This window comes from Lycium barbarum, unplaced genomic scaffold (assembly GCF_019175385.1).
Source record: "Lycium barbarum isolate Lr01 unplaced genomic scaffold, ASM1917538v2 unchr_scaffold_11, whole genome shotgun sequence".
NCBI classification, from domain to species: Eukaryota; Viridiplantae; Streptophyta; class Magnoliopsida; order Solanales; family Solanaceae; genus Lycium; species Lycium barbarum.
Genome location: NW_026843418.1, coordinates 23,755 through 44,970, shown reverse-complemented (window position 1 = coordinate 44,970; position 21,216 = coordinate 23,755). Strand labels below are relative to the sequence as shown.

Here is a 21,216-nt window from a genome sequence, read left to right as displayed (position 1 = left end):
ATAAGCAACTAAAAGACATCACAAGCAAAATCCACGTTGAATAGCATGATCAGCGTCGCGATGGGTTTCAATATTTGGATGAGGAAGATGGTCTGAACCTTGGGGAAATTGGCCTGTTTGAAGCCTGAAAACATAAACATAAAAACCAAATAAGAACAATAAACTGGCAACCTGCTTCTTAATTAAATTATTTTCTATTTTCTACAGACTTTTCAAATGAACTCTCCACAAATGTACACAAGCCCTTTACGAGTAAACTCAAAATTTCCACGAAAAAGCAAATAAGGAATACAGTAAACTAGCAATCACACAAAAAGATATCAGCTTGATAGCAAATTAGGAAAGGCCAATCTATATATTATTAAAAAGAGGATAGTTTGGCCTAAGATTGTGACAAGTGGCAGTTTTAGGACAAATAATAGTTAATTAGTTAATAATTAGTTAGTACTATTTTTTAATTTGAAGTAAAAATAATTAAATATCTTATATTTTTTAGGAAAAATACGGTTAAAACAACTGCTCTATTTATGCACAATGGACCCCTAAAACCGTGCAGCCATAATTTAAATTTAAGGCACGTTTTAGGACTTTTTTTTTTTTTTGGAAGTTACCAGATTTTTTAAATTAACTATTTAATCAAAATGTAAATTCTAACTAACTAACTTATTTGAATTTAGGCTAAAAGATATATATTGAGCCCTAATTGTTATTAGGAAAAATGCGAATTCGAATTTTTCTGAAAAAATGCAAATGCACATTCACGTTCCCCATTTTCACATACACGTCCCCCACTCCTCACTTTTGAGAAGTATATTCTAATTTTCTAATCACAACTGCTCATTGCACTTTCTCATATTAAAAAAGAAAAGAAAAAGAATGAAGATACTTGGCGAGTGCATGCAGAGTCAGGACTGGGACTTCTCCTTTTTTAAAATTTAATTTGTGAGTTTTGGTGGGTGTGGCTGGGAAGATGTTCATAGATTCGTGTGAACCAAAATCATATACTGATTTTGAAACAATTGCCGATGGCATTTCGTGAGTTTTCTTTCTTCTACACCCTGATTATTGCCTCATTTTCTATTTGTTTCTTGTCTTTATCTTGATCTTGGATGTTGGATCAGGTTGTGTATAATGTATCCTTTCCTCCTTGTGAATTTTTTAAACAGTAGAAATATGTAATATGCACTAAATTTCACTTCTATGGCAAATTTAGAAGTCATACGTGTGGAAGGCTTAAATTTGTGGCACAACAACGTAACTCTGCTGAGATTAATGATGAGCTATTCAAAGAATTCAGAGAAGGAAATACAAAGGGGAAACTACACGAAGTTTTGGCAGGTAATTCTCTTATATGTCTGAAATTTATAGTCTCATCATCAATACTGAAAGTTGGTGTTCAACAAATAGTTTTCTTATAGATGTGAAGTTATTTATTTAATTTAATTTAAAGATTATTCATCTGATTTCTTTGTGCAGGTATATACTAGATATGGAGATCCAATTCCTTACCGGTAGGACTTGGAAACTTTTGTCCGTAAGGAAGGCTCCTATGGTATGTTTAATGTTTCATCTTTTTTCCAAGAAAGTTTGTTTTGTGTGTGTATATATATATATAATTTTTTTTTTATATAGTATCATGAAGGAACAACTTTTAGCAGGTTTAAAGTTTTGATTTATTTACCGCTTGTCATGGTTCCTCCCACTTTGATTTATATCAACAATCTCATGTCATAATTAAATAAGATTAAGTGTGCACGTTTCTTATATTTTTACTTTTTGATGAAATAATTTTAGTTTGGTTTAAAAAAAAAAAAGCAACATTCCCAATTTTTTTCCTATTAGTGCTTGAAAAACATTTTTGTACGAATCACACTATGTTTTAATCGATTGGAATTTTATAGGCCAAGAAAATAAGTAGTTGGTGGCAACTCATACTTAATATCCACAAACAAGGAGTCGTATGCAGCGACAAATGATTTTATTACGAAAAAAGGCAGGGAGAAGGATATTTAGGAAGTGTCTATTGGGGTAAAATAATTAATAGTGGAATAATTAAAATTTTGGAATCTAAATTGAAGTTAGGTATTAGTTTCAAGATAAAACCTAAAGTATTTTTTTAGCTTATTGTAATTATAATGAGAGTTGATGCCTTTCTCCTAATTCCTACCATTAGGCTACAATAGTTTTCAGGTGGTTTCCGAATAGCAAATAAATCTTTTTGAGTTGTAGTTAGTGTTTTGGTTAGGCCTCAGTGATAATTTTTTATGCTTATGTTCTGTAGGTTTAATGTAAGTTGAATAGTCAAGTTTCTTTTCATCAAGGTTGAAAATTCAGTACTAAATGGTGATTGAGATTTAAATAGATGAAGTGGATAAAAGAAATAATTTATTTACAGTCATAGATGATACTAATGGTTTAGACCTAATAGAAATGAATTTAGCTATCTACTCAACATTCTTTTCTTTTCCTTTCCTTCCTAGGACACAAGAACGTTGATTTTTAGAGTTTAAAAAAAGTGAGTTTATTGCTTTAAAATTGTTAAATATTTCTAATGCATTTCCTCCTTACTAATTTGGCTTTGGATCACCAAGAAAGGATCAATTTGAAGTCTCTTCTCTTGATTCCCAAACTTAATTTAGTATTAATTTTTTCTAAAAGAAAATGAAACAAAAAAATAGAAATTAAAAATCAAAATTTGAGATGCTTGATGATAAATCTGAATTCCACATGCTAAATTTTTTTTAAAAAAATGTATTTATGTCAATTTTGATAGTGACTTTATTTAAAGAACAAGAAACGCAAAAAAAAATAAAAAAATGTTGAGCATAAAAATATAGATAGTAAGTCCAATTTAATTTCAGATGAGAAAATTTATTGAAATTTACATGCAAAATTCTAAAATAAAAAGTAAAAAAAATCATTTTCATCTTCCAACTTTGTCCTAAAAATAAGCGCCTACACTAATCAGAATTCCATTATATTCTAATCCATTTATGTGCAAGTTGAGAGCTTGGCCAGGAGATCAATGCAGAACGAAGCAAACGTTGTGGAATGTACCCTTCATAGTTTAAAAAAAAAAAAGTTTACAAATCTCCTTTTGAACTCTACTTTTTTTGTTTTGTATTCCCTCTAAATCTTTCATATATAATAGGTAATTTCATTATAAAAAAATTATTATGCTTTTTCCATTTTTTTATATCCTCTGGGGTCTGGATAGCTAAATGCAAGATATTATTTTCATGTTCAATTTTTTTCCTTACCTTAAAACGTTGTTTAATGAGTGCGTAGAATTATAATCAATGATATTGTCTCTAATTCAATTTGTTTTGTTATTTCCATTTAGTCAATTGACCTAAAAGTTTGTATACTGTTTGACGAAATGGTTTGTAATGAAGCAATAGCAGTTATACATACCATATAAAATGTTTGTAATAAGATCATTATTTTATATGTTTCTACTATGTCTCCCTTCTTTTTTCCTTTGAAACAATCTGCGCATCGCGCGGGTACGTATACTAGTTCCTAATTAAGAGAGGAGCAGCTCCATCCGCTGCACAAGTTAAATTATGTATTTGTCTTAAAAGTTCACTAACTATGTATAGATTATTTATTTAGAACTAAATAACTTCAAAAAATTAGGATACATAAGTTATAAATGTCAAATTCTGGCTCCACATTTGATTTGAAGTAAATAATTTCATCAAAATGGAAGTTAAAATATTAAAGGAGTGAAATGAAAATTTTACTTTCATATAACTACCCACTTGTGGGATTATAACGGGTATATGGTTGTTGTTGTTGTTGTTGTACACTTGTACTAACACAAATTATATTTCTTTAGTTAAAATATCTATTTTTATATCTTGAGTTTGGGTAAGCCCGAGCCTCACATAACTAGTATACATATATGATAAAAGTCAACAAGGTGTGAGTTGTGAAGAGGTGGGCCATTGTTTTGGAAAATTAAAGGTGGAAAAAAGTACAAGGGAAAGTTCCAAGTAAATCGCCGTCGTCTCACTCTCGTGATCGTAAATACCTACGCATGGACATAGCTTTTACAATATGGAGTCAATAAAATTCAGTAATCGTGATCTAAATTTTGTATATGTATTAAGATATCTATTAAATATATAAAAATAATAATGCAGAATCTAAGTACTAGCACTTGAGGTCACGGAATGGAGAATCCATAAAGTTTAAAGGGAAAGCTACGGATATATATGTTAAGGAGATATATTTACGAAATGTGACGATAATTTTTCTTTTTTGCAAAACATAACGATATTTGACAAAACATGATGGATTTTCATATATTTTTCGTTTTTTAATTTTATTTTCAGAAAATATTTTTTTAAAAAAATATTTAAAATAATAATTTTAAATTTAAAAAAAAAATTATATTTTTAAAAAAATTAATTTTTTAAATTTTTTTTAGCTCAAAGGCTTAAAAAATTGCCTCAAATTTTTATGTATGAAAGCTGTATGAAAAATGTATGAAATGTGTATGTGTAAGCGAAATTTTTAATATAGTTTTTCATACACAAAATGTGAATGAAATTCTAAGTCTTGAGCGAGATAAACACATTTCATACCATACTTAAAAATTTTAGCGTAATGTTTAAGTCTTGATCGAGATATACACATTCATACGTTTTTCATGTACAAAATTTGAGCGAATTTTTTAAGTCTTGAGCAAGATATACACATTTCATATATAAAAATTTAAGCGACCATTTTAAGTCTTAAATGTTGTATCAAAGTTGTATACAATGTTGTTGTAGTTGTATTAATTTTAGAGAAATCTAACATGAACTTTATACACGAAAATGTGAGCAAAATTCTAAGCCTTAAGCGAGATACAAATTTCATACCGTTTTCATACATACAATTTTAAGGTGATTTTTTAAGCCATGAACGAGATATACACATTTCATACAGTTTTCATATACTAAATTTTGAGTGAACTTTTTAAGCCTTGAGCGAGATATACACATTTCATACAATTTTCATACATAAATTTTTGAGTGAAAAAAAAAAGTATGTTTGTTATAGGGTTTGTGAATTGTGATGTTATGTTTTGTAAATAAAAAACTATCGTCACGTTTCGTAAATATTTCTCCTTAATATTTATATATGCGTAATTTACCCAAGTTTAAATCTATGTGACAATACTAAGCCTGTTTATGCAAGCTTTTCGGAAACTAAAAATGCTCATTTTAGAAAGATTAGGAGTTTGATCAAGCTTTTATGGGAAATATAAATGCTTTTACATAGCAACAGAAGTTATTTTTCAAAAGTTTCAAAAGCTGAAAAAATAGCTTATATAACGAAGCACTTCTGGAACCTTGACAAAGACAAATTATTGTTTTAATATTGTAGAAGTGCTTTTTGAATTGAGTAGCGCAACACAAACTGCTACCTTGCAAAAATATTTTTTTGAAAAACATTTTTGAAATAAATTACTTTTTAAACAGGCAAATTTTAAAAATTTGACCAATCACGCTGTATGCCATTACTTCTCAACAAAACATTTGTTGCCTCATAAAGCCTAAAGGTTCAAATCTTGACTGGAAACAACTAAGTCTTCTTAGTCTTTCTTCACACATGACTCTGTTAAATAACAAAAGAAATAATAATCAGAAGATGTCACATAATTCAAAAAACTAAACAACGATTTTAGCATACCATGATGTTTAACTACTTCAATATTTTGTTATGTCGTATAATTTTCTTTTTCAGCCTGATTTATGGCCAAGATATATCTTATAGCCCTGTATTTTTCTGTCCAGAAAACACTTTTTGTTTAACTGATGCAGGAAAAGGGGGAATTGCATATGGTATAATTGTTGTCATACTTGTTCCAATTGTTGTTTCAATTTTACTCTTCGTTTTTGGTTTCTGTTGGCTAAGAAGTAGAGCTTTGCGCGAACTCAATGTTATGGAAGAGATAACAGGTAAAGTGCCATAACTACAACAAGAAAAGAAAAAAAGAAGGAAGCATTTTTCATTTGATTACTTCTAAGTTATTGTCACCAATAGTATTAGCGTAGCATCTGCTGAAACTTTCGGAGTTTCTTTGTTGTCTAAATGCAGATGAAATTTCAACTACTGAATCCTCGCAATATCAATTGAACATTATTTGAGCTGCCATGACTAACTTCTCATCTGACAACAAAATTGGTAAAGGCGGATTTGGTGTTGTCTACAAGGTGAAGTCAGTTTTTAAGACACAAGGGATGTGTGTGTGTTTGATATGCCAGAAGTTGCTTTGCAAGAAAACGTTTTCCACGAGAAAGTCATTTTTTAGTATTAGGTAATGTTAGAAGCTATGCGTCCACCAAACAATGTATGAAGGGACCTGGTTATCTACCAGTTCCCTTATACAGTGCAGAAAGTAAATGACATAGAATATTTACGTGAAAAACTCCTTACTCAAGGGATTAAAAACGACGACCTACCACATAGGATTTCAAACTCTACTACGCTGAGCAACTTTCAGATTACAACCTATTGTAGCCTAGGAATTTACCTCTTAATCCCTCACCCTTACAATACCTCTATTGTAAGCTACAACTCTTGACTACCTCTAGCCAAGCACTCAACAAAGTTTGACTACCTCTAGCCAAACCAACTAATACACCTTGACTTCCTATTGAAAACTGCACCACTCAAGAGCTTAAGTAGGTAAATAGCCTACTAACAACTTTTGAGAATTCAAGCTACCTACACACGACTTCCTTTTGAGAAGAGTAGGTTTACAAATTATAGCACAAAGGAATAAAAGACTTAACACTCCTAAGACTTAACACATCTTCAATTGTAGGGAATAGGTCCTTGGATTAGTTGAAGCTTTGTTCTTGAACGCACCTTGATAAGTGGAGACTTGCACTCAAGATCTGAACAATTTTGGGATGTTGCAAGAATCGTTTTCCCCTTGGGATATGTTGTGTATATAAGAGGAGAGGCAAGGTGAGAGTGATAAGTCATAAACCTTGGATCATTGGTCAAGACGCAGCAACTCTGCTGTTGCGTTGCTATACTGTTGTTGCTATGCCAACAGCTTTACAACTGTAATGTTGACCTTTGTACGGATAGAGATCTGATCCCTTACCTGGTCTCTGACTTGATCTCTCATGATACCACAAAGTCTGAAATAACTAGACAACTATATTCCCCTTGCTAGTGTATCTGGTTCTTTATACATATTTGTCAAATCATCAAAACAATAAAAATCACAGTATAACTTATCAGGTTACCAGGTAAAAAGGGGGATAATGAGTTCCCTCGCTTATTGGTGGACTTTATTTTTCTTACAAGTACTATATTTAACTTATAATCTCATCTTCCTTGTCCTACCAACACTGATGTGTTTGGTATGATGGAATTTTTTTTCCTATTTTCTCTTGTTTGGTTGCACTTAAATCTTGGAAAATGTTTTCCTTCAAATAGAAGAAAATGTTTTCCATAGAAATTTGAGGGAAAACATTTTCCAGATTAACAAAAACACACAAACGCATTCCTCAATCCACCCCCACACACCCCACCCCACCACCCCAACTCTACCCCTGCACAGAACAAACCCAGCGCTATATACCCCCCCACCCCCATCCCCACCCCACCAATCCACCGACCACCCCAACCCCACCGCACCCCTCCCCAAGCCACCCACACACCCATCCCAAACTCCACTCCACCCCTACCTTCCACCACCTCCTCCTCTCTCCGAATTTTCCTTTTATACATTTTATTTTACTTTTATAAATTTTTATAAGAAATCGAAAAAAAATTCCTTACCACCCAACCCACGCCCCCCCCCCCCTCCAACACCACCTCCAAATATTTTTTAAGAAACAGATTTTTATTCCCCCCCCCCCCCCCCCCCCAAACCAACCCCTCCAAAAAAGTTTTTAATTTTTTCTAAATTGTTTTTTGGATTTTACACCATCCAGCACCCCCTCCCCCTCCCCGTGTACTCTGACCACCAAAAGTGGCACCGAATTTAAAAACTTCACATTGGTTTTTCTTTGAGTATATGTTAATGCTCTTAAAATGATATTTTCCAACATGCGTACCAAACACAAGAAAATAAGCAGGAAAATCACTTATTTTCCTAGAAAATATTTTCTTGAAAATATTTTCTTGAAAACATTTTCCTTTGTACTAAACACATCCCGAGACGTTATTATTAGTCTTTAGGACCCATACATTTAATTAAAACACTCTCAAAAATATTTCTGACACACCAAGTATCAGAAACATTTTCAAGGAAAATATTCTCTTTTTCAGGAAAACATTTTTCATGGAAAATGAGGGTGAATTGATTAAATGACCCTCTACAAAATATAGCAGATCGCCTCTGTGTAATTTCATAATCGTCCATGTATTTAGAGGGTCATATACTCTATTCATTTTTGCAAAGACCCCTTTAAACTAATTTCTTTTACAAAAATGAATAGAGGTATATGACCCTCTGTATACGTGGACGGTTATGAAATAACATAGAGGCGATCTGTTATATTTTGTAGAGGGTTATTTAGTCAATTTACCCCGTATCAAACACACCCTTAAGTTCAGTCCATCTTCCACTATATTCTTAACTCGTATTAATATATCTTATTGTCCTGAGGGTAAACTTCCTAATGGACAAGAGATAGCTGTGAAGAGGCTATCAAGAAACTCAGGACAAGGTGTAGAAGAATTTAAGAATGAGATCCTATTGATCGCCAAGTTTCAACACAGAAATTTAGTGAGACTACTAGGATACTGCTTTGGAGAAGAGGAAAAGATACCTGTCTATGAATTTGTCCCTAACAAAACCTCGACTATTTCTTATTTGGTTTGTTCCAATCTGTAAATATTTCATTTTAAAAAAAATTAAAACTCTGAGGGGTTATTTTCTACTAATAAAAAAAACGGAGGTCCAAAACAGCATACAATGAAGACAAAAGCTGATAATATTCATTTTATATATTTTTCTTATTTTTATAACTGCCTATGTCGAAACAACTCTTGAAGAAATGCTAGGTAAGGTTGCACACAATAGATCCAATATGTGGTCCGGCCCTTTCTTAGACTAGTGGCAGAGCCAGAATATTTCCTAAGAAGAGTCAAACTATAAACAAGTATATATACATAGTGTTAGGGGGATTCAACATATATTATTTAAACATTAAAGAAACGTTTTTGACCTATCTATACCATGCAATTCCAGCGAAAGGATGTCAACTGACTCCTTGGACGAGTATAGCTCTTTCCGTGCTTGGACTGCGCACATAGTGGGTGCTTAGTATACATGACTGCTTCTGTTTTTTAGCCTATACAAATAGGCATTTTCTTAATCTATTGAATACCTAACTTCTGCAACTTACATATTACAGTTTACATAGAGGGGGTTTTAATAATCCTTAAGAGGCCGTTCAAGTTGTCATTGCATATTTTGTTAATTCCCATATTTATAAAGTTGGATTTCACACCTTTTTTGCCTAAATAAAACCATGATCCATACAAACTTTTAGATCCTGAAAAGCAACAGCTGCTAGATTGGTCGAGATGTTACAAGATTATTGGAGGGACTGCGCGTGGACTACTTTACCTTCACGAGGATTTTCGCTTTAGAATTATACACCGTGATCTCAAAGCAAATAATATACTATTAGATGCACAAATGAACCCCAAAATATCAGATTTTGGAATGGTAAGAATATTTGGGACTGATCAAAGTGACGAAATAACAAACAGGATTGCTGGGACATAGTAAGTTTTAAACCTATATTGATATATCCTATTATCTAGTGTTGTCCATTGAATCAATTCAATATATGCACACTTCTATATAGAGTTTGAAAGCTGTAATGACTTTTTTCCTTTTTTTCTCGCTAACATTCCTGCTTCCTTCTTATTTTATAGTGGTTGCATGTCATCGGATTATGATATGCACGGACAATACTCTGTTTAATTTGATGTTTTCAGCTTTGGTGTTATGCATTTGGAGATAATAAGTGGAAAGAAGAATAGTTCATTTTACCAATCAGATGGTGCTGAGGACCTTCTTAGCTATGTAAGTTTACATTAGATTATAACTTTTATCTCATATTATTCTTATTATAAAGGGAAAAGTTTAAAATTTATTCCTAAGGTATTTGATTTGACGTACATTTTCCCTCTATTACTTTTTGGTCCATGAAAGCGCCACATCCTTAATCTCTTCTCATATTTGCCCCTTCATCTAACGGTTGTCCTGCTTGGCTCTAATATTTGTCACGGTGGAGCCACGTCGACAAATAAAATATCTAAGTTTATCCAGAAATTGTCTACTTGTTTTCAATATACTTTCAACAATCATTTGAAGCGTGCCCTTGAACAATTGAAAATGATAAAAAATTATACCCCTAAACATTTAAAAATGTCCAAATATAGTCCTATGTATTTCCACCATATTGGCCAAATCAAGTAACTTTTCCACAATGGAAAACCGTTATTAGGAGGGGCATATTTGAGAAGAAGTAACAGTGGGGAAGCTATTAGTCGAAAGGTAAACCGGGGGCATGTATAAGATAAATCGCAAATTTTAAGGGCATGTTTGGACTTTTTCACTATTATAAATTCAGCTCTTGCTAGATAAATTTGTACTAATGCTAATTTTGGATCATTGATGCATAAATCTTGTAGGTTTGGAAGAATTAGAGGGACGGCACACCATTGAACATAATGGATCCAACATGTGGAGAGGCATACTCTAGTAATGAAGTGATACAATGCATACATATCGGATTGTTATGTGTTCAAGAAGATGTTAATGAAAGACCTACAATGGCATTTGTGGTGCTCATGCTTAGCATTTACTCTGTCACCATGAGAGCGCGTAACATGCGAGCACCTCAACAACCGGCATTCGTTTTTCGTGGTCGATTAAAGATGACACCAAATGGGCTAGAGTCAGATCAATCTACTAGCAAGTCAGTTCCATTGTCCATGAATGAAGTATCCATTACAGAATTGGAGCCAAGATAGATACGATGATGGAGTTTAAGTTTACCATCTAGTGGGACCTCCTAACATGGGTCAACTTAAACTGATGGTGTAAGAAATTTATATAATGTCTATATTCTATATCTGCTTCTTTTTCTTCTTTTTTTGAGCCAAGGGTCTCTCTGGAAACAACCTCTCTGCCTTCTCAAGGTAGATGTAAGGTCTGCGTACACTCTAGCCTCTCCAGCTCCCACTTTGTGGAATTACACTGGGTATGTTATTGTTGTCTTATATTCTATATGTAATATAGAGGAATAAGATGACTGAATGAGACTAGCTAAGAGGGTTATATTTACCATGCGATTGGAGTCTTAGTTCATGATGCATTTATTAAGTATTTCATTCAACAAACAACAGTAGGTGTTGAAGATTTAAGTAATCAATAGTTCCTGAGATGGTCCTCCGGGTGCACATCAAATGGCATGCATCCAAACAGAATTCTTACTTCAAGTCTTGAATAAATTGTTCAAATCTTGAGTTCCTGGATAAGATTAGCATCCAAACAGAATTCTTACTTCAAGGCTCGACGATGTATAGCAATTTTCCTTCGCCAATTGCGTGCACGAATCTGCGGTTACCCACGGGAATTATCAAACTATTGTGAAAAAAAAAAAAACAGAATTTTTTGGAAGAGACTAGGTAACACCATGAACAACGGTAGAGTCCTTACAGCAGGAAAGCCGCCATAATCTCCAGGTTCACTAATATCCTTCTTGACACAGCTATTAGCTGCTAAGCTTACCTGTAGCATCAAATGCTATTACTTAGTTTGATTATTAATTACATGCATAGTTATATATAGATGGTCAAGATAAAATAACAACCTGATCAATAGAAGCATAATCACATAGAACGTGTATGCAGGGAGAAATTTAATATCCAGATTCATTATAAGTCAAATACTTTATGGCTTATCCTCTGTCTTAGAAAAGCTTTACATTACACTATAATAAAGTACTAATATACTTTTAATAGAATAGAATATTCCCTTTGCTTTATAGAGAGGTCCTCTTGTTTTACTTTTCAGTTTCTCCCAAAAATATGCATCTGCTTTCCTTTAACAGGAAATTTTCCCTTTCATATTCATTATTTTTTAATGGTATAGTACTGCAAGAGCTATATGGAGCCAATTTTAATTCCAATAACTCAATTATGTTGAAAATATCCTTTATCCCGAGTGGAGGCACATCAAATTAGGACAGCAAAAATGATGGCATTGGAAGTAGAAACAAGGAGACCTATTGACTTTATGAACAGAGAACATGCTACAGGAATTCTATGACAAGCATAGAATGTACAATAACATTGTGGTTTTTCTCCAAAAAGTGTAATAACTTTCTGATTCTGATTAATGTTGGGAGAAAGTTAAGAGGATAATAAGCAGCATTGTCAAGCAAACTAAAATAAGATGTATGACCATAGAATTCTACACCTATGGTTTACTCCACCATTTTCTCATCTCTGATATCAGTTAGCTCAAGCCCTATAGGGAAAAGGTACAAACTTGAAGCAAAGGAAAAGGTACACAAAAATGCAACCTTTTATTAATTATTATAACCATCTTGTTCGTATCATTTCTGGCTTATCAACTTTGTCCATCAAGATTAAGACCAGCCAGTGGATTACCATGATAATGACAAGCTAAAGCAGGGCCAAATAGAACTTATGATGCATATAGTGGTAACACGTGCTCTCTTCTTGCGCAGTTGCGTGGAAGTAAAGTGTTCTAGGATTTGCATTTTGGTCCGAGCAATATCATATCCAATTACTATAAAATCAACAAAAACATAATGATACGTATTTTATGGAGTAAGCGTTTAACATAGAATGACACCAAATGGTGCTAGTCAATGAACAGATCGCCAGTTAAATAGAAAATTATATCTTTGAGGCAATGTTTACATGATCACGGTTCACGGATCCCAACTCTTCCTCCTAAAGTTACATAGTCACCTATGCCAAGAAAACAAAGGGACAGATATGTAGATTAATCCAAATAAGGACAAATATATAATCTTGAAAGGCAAAAGTTCACTGAACTAGAAAGTTAAATAAAATGGTGATCAAATCCAAAAAGGTGTTTTTACTTCTATTCTTTATCAAAGCAGGGTTAAAAAGGATAACATACGTCACTGAACCCGCAACGCTGACTTGTCCACAAATGAGGAAGCTTCTCTCACTCACCACATTGTGGCCTATCTGTACCGCAGATCATAAGAACCGTCTCGAAACCAACTTTTTCTCCAAAAATTCAGAAGTAGGGAAGTACTTGAACCAAATTATCTTTGTATGTTCTCCAACTGCATGGCCCCTGAATGATGTGGAATTTACGTTTAAGCTCAGAAACATTAGGGCAGGAGATTTAATTTGGAAAGACATAAGACAACCGCAATGAAGAATTCAAAAACAGCACGGATCTCACCTGCCCCTATCGATACATATATTTGCACCTATTTCTACATGGTTTTCTATTCACCTTCAGGGTCTGCATATGAAGGTACAAAAAAAAAAAAAGGATTAATAGTCTTGGAAGATTACAAAAAGTTGTAGCTCATAAAACATCAACTATATGAAGAAGAATTCAGGATAAGCTTATGTAATTGATCTGCTATCAACTTCTTTTTGTTAAAAAAACAAATTATAGGTAGTTGATCTAGTATAACAATGAAAGACAACCCTAGGTTTACACTAACAACTTTTAGCTCAAGTTCACTCAGGCCCTAAGTTGCTCGGACTCGGGTGCGGGTGTCCGATACGGGTGCGGATCTAGAGGTCGGATCCTTCATGATCTAAATTTTAAGATTCGGGGATACGGATCTAAGTATGGATACGGGTGCGGGGATTTGGCTAAAAATAATTCAAATATCTAAAAATAGAGCTATAAAACCTAAATTATGAGATATAATGTGGAACACTTGAGAAGAAAATATTGATCAAGAAAGAAACCCTAGAAGGAGATAAAAGGAAATGAGTGACAGAGAAATTTCTATGTACTAGGTATTCCATTTTCTTCAATTTCACCTTAGCTTTTGTTTTGATTAGACAAATCATGAATCCGTTTGGAATTTCTCCGTCGATTTTAGTCAAAGTACCTAAAATCGATTGACCAGATCAGGTACGGATTCCACACCCACGCCCACGCCCATGTCGTGTCGACATGGGTGCGGCACCAAAAGTGAAGAGTCCGAGTAACTTTGATTTCATCCAGAGAACGGTTTAGCCTGAGCATAGGCCAAACATTTAAATTAGGCTCAAGTGCTTACTGAGCTTCAGGCCAAAAAATGAGCCATTAGCATAAATGACCATGGACCAAACTCAAGGACATTTTTCTGATTAGCGTATCAGGTCCATATAGCATTTTACTATATCTACATCAGCAATCCCTTGGGGCCAGCTTCTAATTCTGATATTTTGAAGGACCAAAAATACTGAAATGAGAAAGAGAACTTACAAGTAATATGAACATATAAATGTTGTGCAGAAGTGAAGTGATGGGCTAGCACAAACGTTGACACTTTGCTTGTCAAACAATATAAGATTAACGAATATTTAAATTTTTTTCAGTCAAATTCTAATTTAACTATCTATTTCGCACATTTTCACAACCCACTAGCATTACAACAGACTTAATTGTAGCACTCTAACTATTACCAGAATTATTCAAACTTTAGCTCACTTCACTGAGGAGCTCATTTGGTAGCTCTGGTCGCTCTTACTTTTTTTTTTTTGCTTGTATACTCTTGCTCACTTGCAATGAAGACCCCAAAATATTTAGGGGTCCTGACTCCTGAATTGGCCACAACCACAAAGAAATAAAAAACACATTCTGGTGTAAAAGAAATGATTCCAAGGATCATAAGTAACAATCTTATCTCTTGCCCCAGGGCTTAGTACAAGTGGAAAAGGTTGAAGGACTTCTCACTTAGGTCACAGGTTCGAGCCATGCGAACTAAGCCTGGTATTAAGTGGAGAAGGGTAGGAAACGACTGTGTTTCGTCCTAGGGGTTGGTCCTAGACGGATTTCTCGATCATAAAAAACAAAAGTAACAATTTTATCTCTTAGATAAATAGTATTGACTAACTTGAGGCTTTTTCACCATACTGCTAATTTAAAATCTGACACTAGCAGTGATATGTAAAGTAAAAAGTAGGTCAGTGACAGGTACTCCGAAACATGCACCAGAAACAAGGAATAGTCTTGGTTTTCTTTTTAATCAACTGAAAAAAGGAAAATTTCATGTGAGAGTCATCCTTTCCATCTTGACCAATGCACCGCTGTGGATAACGCAAAAGTCACCAATCATGCAATTAGCCAATGCAGCATTGCAGTTGAAGATAACTTGCAGATAATTCATAGAGCAAAAGTCATTTGTAAGAAATGGTGCAGAATATAATTCAGGCTGCAAAAACAAGTCCATCTGAGACTGCCAACAGCCGAGAAAGTACATAGGTCATCTTGCATTTCAATAGCCTTCTTATACTCCCTCCATTTCAATCTGTTTGTCTTGCTTTCCTTTTTAGTCCATGTCAAAAAGAATGCCTCTATCTAGTACATTTTACATACATTTAGTTAACAACCAAAAGATTCAAACGTCTTTTTTACTTTTTTAAACTCCGTGCCCCAATCAAAGTAAGACAAACAAATTGAAACGGAGGGAGTATAACTTTTACCCCCCCCCCCCCCCCCCCCCCCGGCTACTGCATTCGACCCACCCTTTTCAAATCCAAACAGTTGGATTTTTTTCTTTAGGAGAATCCAGCACAAAACTCAAACATCCTAACTAATTGAGAAAAGGCTTAAGCATAGGTAATTGATAAATTTCGGATATTATCATGAGAGACAGCCTGATGAGATTGTGCTAGGAAGAATGATACTATTTTGCCAACTGAAATGAAATAACAATTATCTTTTTAACTATACCTCTGCCCTTTTGTTAGTCCGAGCAAGACAAGACTTATTTCAACTCAATATTTAGAACAAAGTCTTGTTGCTACCTACTAGAGATATCCCATCAAAATGAAGCCAAATAACAACTGCCTTCAACATAGACAAAATGATGTACCGTATTTTCGTCGATTGACCTATTGTGACAGTAGGTCCAATGATTGCTCCAGAGCCAATGTGACAATCTGCACCTACTGCACATTCTGAATGTACTGCAGCACCAATTTCTACAAAGGCCGAGGGATCAATGCTAGCCGACTTGTGAAAAGTCCCACCACCATTGCCCCATCTGCGATAATCTTGTTGGTCATCCACACTACCATTCTCAAGTCTTGAATCCAAAGCACATTTAAGGTGCACTGTGGTACCTGATGGAACCTGGAAAATGTCATCTTGAATGTAAAATTACACTAAATATTAAACCAGAAAAGAGAACTCAGATCATAACAGCTCATTTCTTTCCACAAAGGAAACAGAACAAAAGCAGTATCAACATGTGATTGATGGACATGATTTTCCACAACCAACACTACAACAACAACAACTACTACTACTATTACTACACCTCAATCCCAAGTAAGTTGGTGTTTGCTATATGAATCATCATTGTTAAACAATCAACACTATGAAGGAAAATATTCTCCAAGAAAAATGTTTAGTCTTGAATATCACCTTTTGTTCATTTTTCATGATTTATTGGGTGTATAAGCAGGTGACATGGTGTAAGCTTAATAGATGGACCACAACAAACAAGGACAGTGTTCTTATGATACTTCTGACTATGAAAGGCAACAAAATCAACATATCCACCATGGTAAAAAGGGGAGACATTTTCCCAGAAAGCATTTATGCCATGCAGACTTAGCTAAAAATAGGACACAATCAAAGAAAAAGATTCATATAGGTAACTATAACTACTACTCCCTCCATCCAGGGGCGGAGCTAGGTAGGCTCCAGTGGGTTCATCCGAACCCCTTCGGCGAAAAATTATAGTGTATATATAAGGTTAAAATTATTTTCTTAAGTATATATAGTAGATGTTGAACTCTTACCTTCTTCATGTATTTACTTCTTTATATTTTTGAACCCCATAGGTGAAAATGCTGGCTCCGCTATTGTCTCCATCCATTTTACTTGTAGTCCTCGCTAAAAACAGATGGTCTAAAATAATTGTCACTTTTTTTTTGATTAAGCACCGGGTGTCCGGGTCTCTTTGAGCCCCGACTAATCCCGGGGGTGCACAGGCCCTCGGCAAGGAGTTTCCCGCAAGTGCACCACGGGTAATTCAGGGTTTTACCCCAGTCCGATGGCCCTCAGAAATTGTTTGCACCCAGTGGGTTTCGAACTTGAGACCTTGAAAGGGAGCATCCAAGGCTCAAGCCAATTACCACCAGGCCAAACCCTGAGGGTTAAAATAATTGTCACTTTACAAAAACCAAGATAACCAAGATATAATTAACCATTAGTTTCGTCTTTGCCCTTAGTCAATAAATGTGGAGAGAAATTTATATAGTGAAAAAGAAAGTAGTATTAAATTGAGATCAAATGATAAAGGGCGTGGAAAAAAAAAAAACATGATAAGTAAAATGGACGGCAGGTAGTAGCTAAGGATATGTTTTAGACTTGTTAGAGAAATTCTAAAATTAACTTATTTTTCACTTTTAAATAAAGAAGCCGGGATTCCGAATCCCAACATATTTAGAACTGAGACGTAGTTATTATTGTTTATTTACGCCATAACACACAAATTAGTCGTGAAAAAGAAGAGTTATGATCACTCAACTTTTAGTAATCGATCACTACGGTCATTAACTTTGCTTAATTAGCTTCTATGGCCATTTTAACTGGAACTGCAATTTTCGGTATAAATTTTTAGAAAGAAAAAAAAAATTGAAAAAATTGAAAATCAATATTTAAATTCATTTAGGACCCCATCCATACAAATTCTTGACCCGACCAATTTAACACTCCAAGTAACAAAGTCTAAGCGGCATTTTCACAAACACCTGAGCTGCTTAAAACGACATTCAGAAAATGACACCTGGCAAACTTACCTGGCTCAGTAGAGCTATGCTTTGAAGCTTTTTATCCTATAAAGGAACAATGAGAAGAAGCAATTGCTGACACGTGTCTTGGGGCTAACCTGGCTCAGTAGAGCTATGCTTTGAAGCTTTTTATCCTATAGAGGAACAATGAGAAGAAGCAATTGCTGACACGTGTCTTGGGGCTAACATATTTTCAACCTTACTTGTTTGAGATTTGTTACAGATTAGTCCAGATATTGAGGAAAAGGTACCAATGGAAGCTAATCTTTTTAAGCTAATAGCCATAATGTGAAGTGGCTAATTACCAGGTTTAACCTTAATCCACCAGTAAACAAGTTTTGTAATAGTCTAAGCAAATCACTGTTTTGCAATAACATTTACTTATTATAGGAGTTCGGGGAACACTAAACGTGTCAACCGGTTCCGTGTAACCGGTTTTAACCGGTAACCGGACCGGTTAAACCGGAACCGGTATAACCGGTTAACCGGTTCCGGTTAACCGGATATTAGTTAACCGGTCCGGTTCCAAATTTTTTTTAACCGGAACCGGACCGGTTAAACCGGTTAAAATAAAAAAAAAAAAAAAAAAAAATAGTAAAGAGCCGTTGGGCCTCGCGGACCGTTGGCAACGGTCCATTTGCAAAAATGGCCGTTGCCAAACGGTCATTTTCTTAATTTTTGGCCCCCAAATTATTTTTTTTTAACACTTTAACCCCTCCCCCACCCCTATATAAACCCTTCTTCATTTTCATTTCAATTCACTCTTCTTCATCTTTCTCTCAAATCTCAATCTCTCAATTATAGTTACTTTGCAATATGCTAGGTGGAACTACACTTACATTATGCTACAACAAGCATATGAGTATAGGATTCCCATACAACAAGTTCACAACAAATATAATATTGATAGTGAGGATTGGTTAACTTATAGGCATTGGGAAGATGTTAAAGAATGTATTGAACTCTTAGAAAATTTTTATAATGCAACTCTTGCTTTTTCTAGACAATTCTATCCCACGGTAACCGGAATTTTAGCCTACTTAGCGGAAATAGCTAGAGTTTTACAAGAGTATAAATATAAACCCGATTATCAAGTGGCTATTTTTGAAATGATAATCAAATTTAAGAAGTATTTTTTTCCCATCCCAACTTTATTTATATTGGGTTCCCTTTTAAATCCTTGTTTAAAAGTGTCTTATACTAAAAATTTGGTTAGTCAAATTTATACATTTTTAGAAATTGAAGAGGGAGTTCAACCATCTTTAGCTGAAGCCGATCTCGCTATTGATGATGAGTTTAGAAGAGTTTTTACTCATTATTCTAGTTTGGAAGAACGTGCTACACCAGTTGCTCCACGCCCTACTACTTCTCATAGTAGCAAAAAGGGCTTGTCGGGTTTAAAAGTTTTACATTCACAGCCTACATCTTCTTCTACTGCAAACTTTGATGAATTTAACTTTTATTTGATGCAGCCAAATGTGGATATCAGCCAACTGGATGAGGTGGACGTCTTAGCATGGTGGAAGAAGTACAAGGCAAGTTATCCGATACTTTCAAGAATGGCTCGAGATATCCTTACGGTTCAAGTATCAACCGTGGCTTCGGAGAGCGCATTTAGCCAAGGAAGACAGCAAATTGGAGACCATAGACATTCATTATCCGGCTTTAGCTTACAAGTACTAGTGTGCATTCGAGATTGGATTAGATCGGAGCGACACAACCAAAACTCAGAAGCGGAGCAAGGCGAAGAGGAAGAAATTGAAGATTTGATAGCTAGTGGACCGGACCAAATGGAAGACTTTGAAGATATTTCCATGACCGAATATGATGTGGGGGAAATTAACGAAATGGTTCAAAATTGGTGATTTTATTATTCTACTATTTTTGTATAACTCATGTATTATTTGCAAGTTAAAAAAAAATACAACTTGCAAATAAATGTTATCCAAGAATGAATAAAATATATGGCTCATTGAGCTTTCTTCTATTTACTTGTGTTTATATTTTTACTTTTATTAAGTTAGGAATATACCTAAAATATACTAAGAATATACTTAAGTTATATAGTATACTTAAACATATATAAGTATATATAGAAAAAATAGTATATATAGTATATAAGTATATATAGTATATATAGAAAAAATAGTATATATAGAAAAAATAGTATATATAGTATATAAGTAAGTATATATAGTATATAAGTAAGTATATATAGTATATAGTACATATATACAAGTATATATAGTATATATACTATATATATATTAAGTTATACACATATATAAGTAAGTAAGTATACTATATATACTTACTATATATACTTACTTATATATAGTATATAAGTAAGTATATATATATACTATATATATTAAGTTATACACATATATAAGTATATATAGTATATAAGTATATATATTATATAAATATATATAGTATATATATTATATAAATATATATAGTATATATATTAAGTATATATTGTATATATAGTAGATATGTATATATAGTATATATATTAAGTTATACCTATATATATATTAAGCTATCCTATATATAGTATATAGTACATATATATAGTATATATATTAAGTTATACATATATTTAGTATATACATTAAGTTATACATATATATAGTATATATATTAAGTTATACATATATATAAGTATATATAGTATATAAGTATATGTAAGTTATACATATATATGTGTACGAAAAGCACTATTCTGTATTGCTGACTTGCTGTTAGTCAGTAAATATTTAAACTTTAATTATAAAATTGTATAACATATGTAAATATACCTACAATATACAAATAAATACTATAATATATATATATAATACAAAAAACAAAAAAAAAAAATATTTTAACGAATCCAAACCGGACCGGTTCCGGTTTGGATCTTAAAACCGGTTAACCGGAACCGGTTAAACCGGAACCGGTTAGGCGGTTCCGGTTTTGGAACCGGAACCGACCGGTTTCCTAACCGGTTCCCGGTCCGGTTCCGGTTGGAACCGGTTGACAGCCTTAGGGAACACCCAAATTTTGAAAAAAGAAAAAAGGGGCTTGACCAAGTATTTGGTAATTAAATAAGGGGTCTGTTTGGTAGCTAGTAATTAGCAGACAAGTTATTGACATATTAAATTATGCATAAGTGATATTTGTTCGGTTTTAAAATATTTGTCTGATTTTGAC

The 21,216-nt window shown here is 33.7% G+C and overlaps 1 protein-coding gene and 1 pseudogene across 7 annotated transcripts; one reads left to right on the top strand and one right to left on the bottom strand.

Moving 5' to 3' along the window:
• The first annotated feature begins 970 nt into the window (after positions 1 to 970).
• LOC132625614 (cysteine-rich receptor-like protein kinase 10) lies at positions 971 to 11,157 on the top strand (annotated as a pseudogene).
• Positions 11,158 to 11,288: 131 nt separating this feature from the next.
• Positions 11,289 to 18,365, bottom strand: LOC132625615 (probable UDP-3-O-acylglucosamine N-acyltransferase 2, mitochondrial). Of its 7 annotated transcripts, XR_009576925.1 has the most exons (7): positions 18,028 to 18,359; positions 16,092 to 16,351; positions 13,451 to 13,513; positions 13,157 to 13,339; positions 12,931 to 12,981; positions 11,699 to 11,770; positions 11,289 to 11,596 (listed from the first exon to the last, which is right to left on the bottom strand). XR_009576925.1 is itself a non-coding variant. In XM_060340231.1 (4 exons), the coding sequence occupies exons 1-3, from the start codon at positions 17,032 to 17,034 to the stop codon at positions 13,507 to 13,509; spliced, it is 276 nt and encodes a 91-aa protein (XP_060196214.1). In that variant the 5' UTR covers positions 17,035 to 18,020; the 3' UTR covers positions 12,895 to 13,339; positions 13,451 to 13,506. The 7 variants fall into 7 exon arrangements, 1 of the variants encoding a protein (XP_060196214.1); XR_009576928.1 differs by having other exon boundaries at positions 12,931 to 13,328; positions 18,028 to 18,365; XR_009576924.1 differs by having other exon boundaries at positions 12,931 to 13,339; positions 16,092 to 16,341.
• Between the last annotated feature and the right edge of the window lie 2,851 nt (positions 18,366 to 21,216).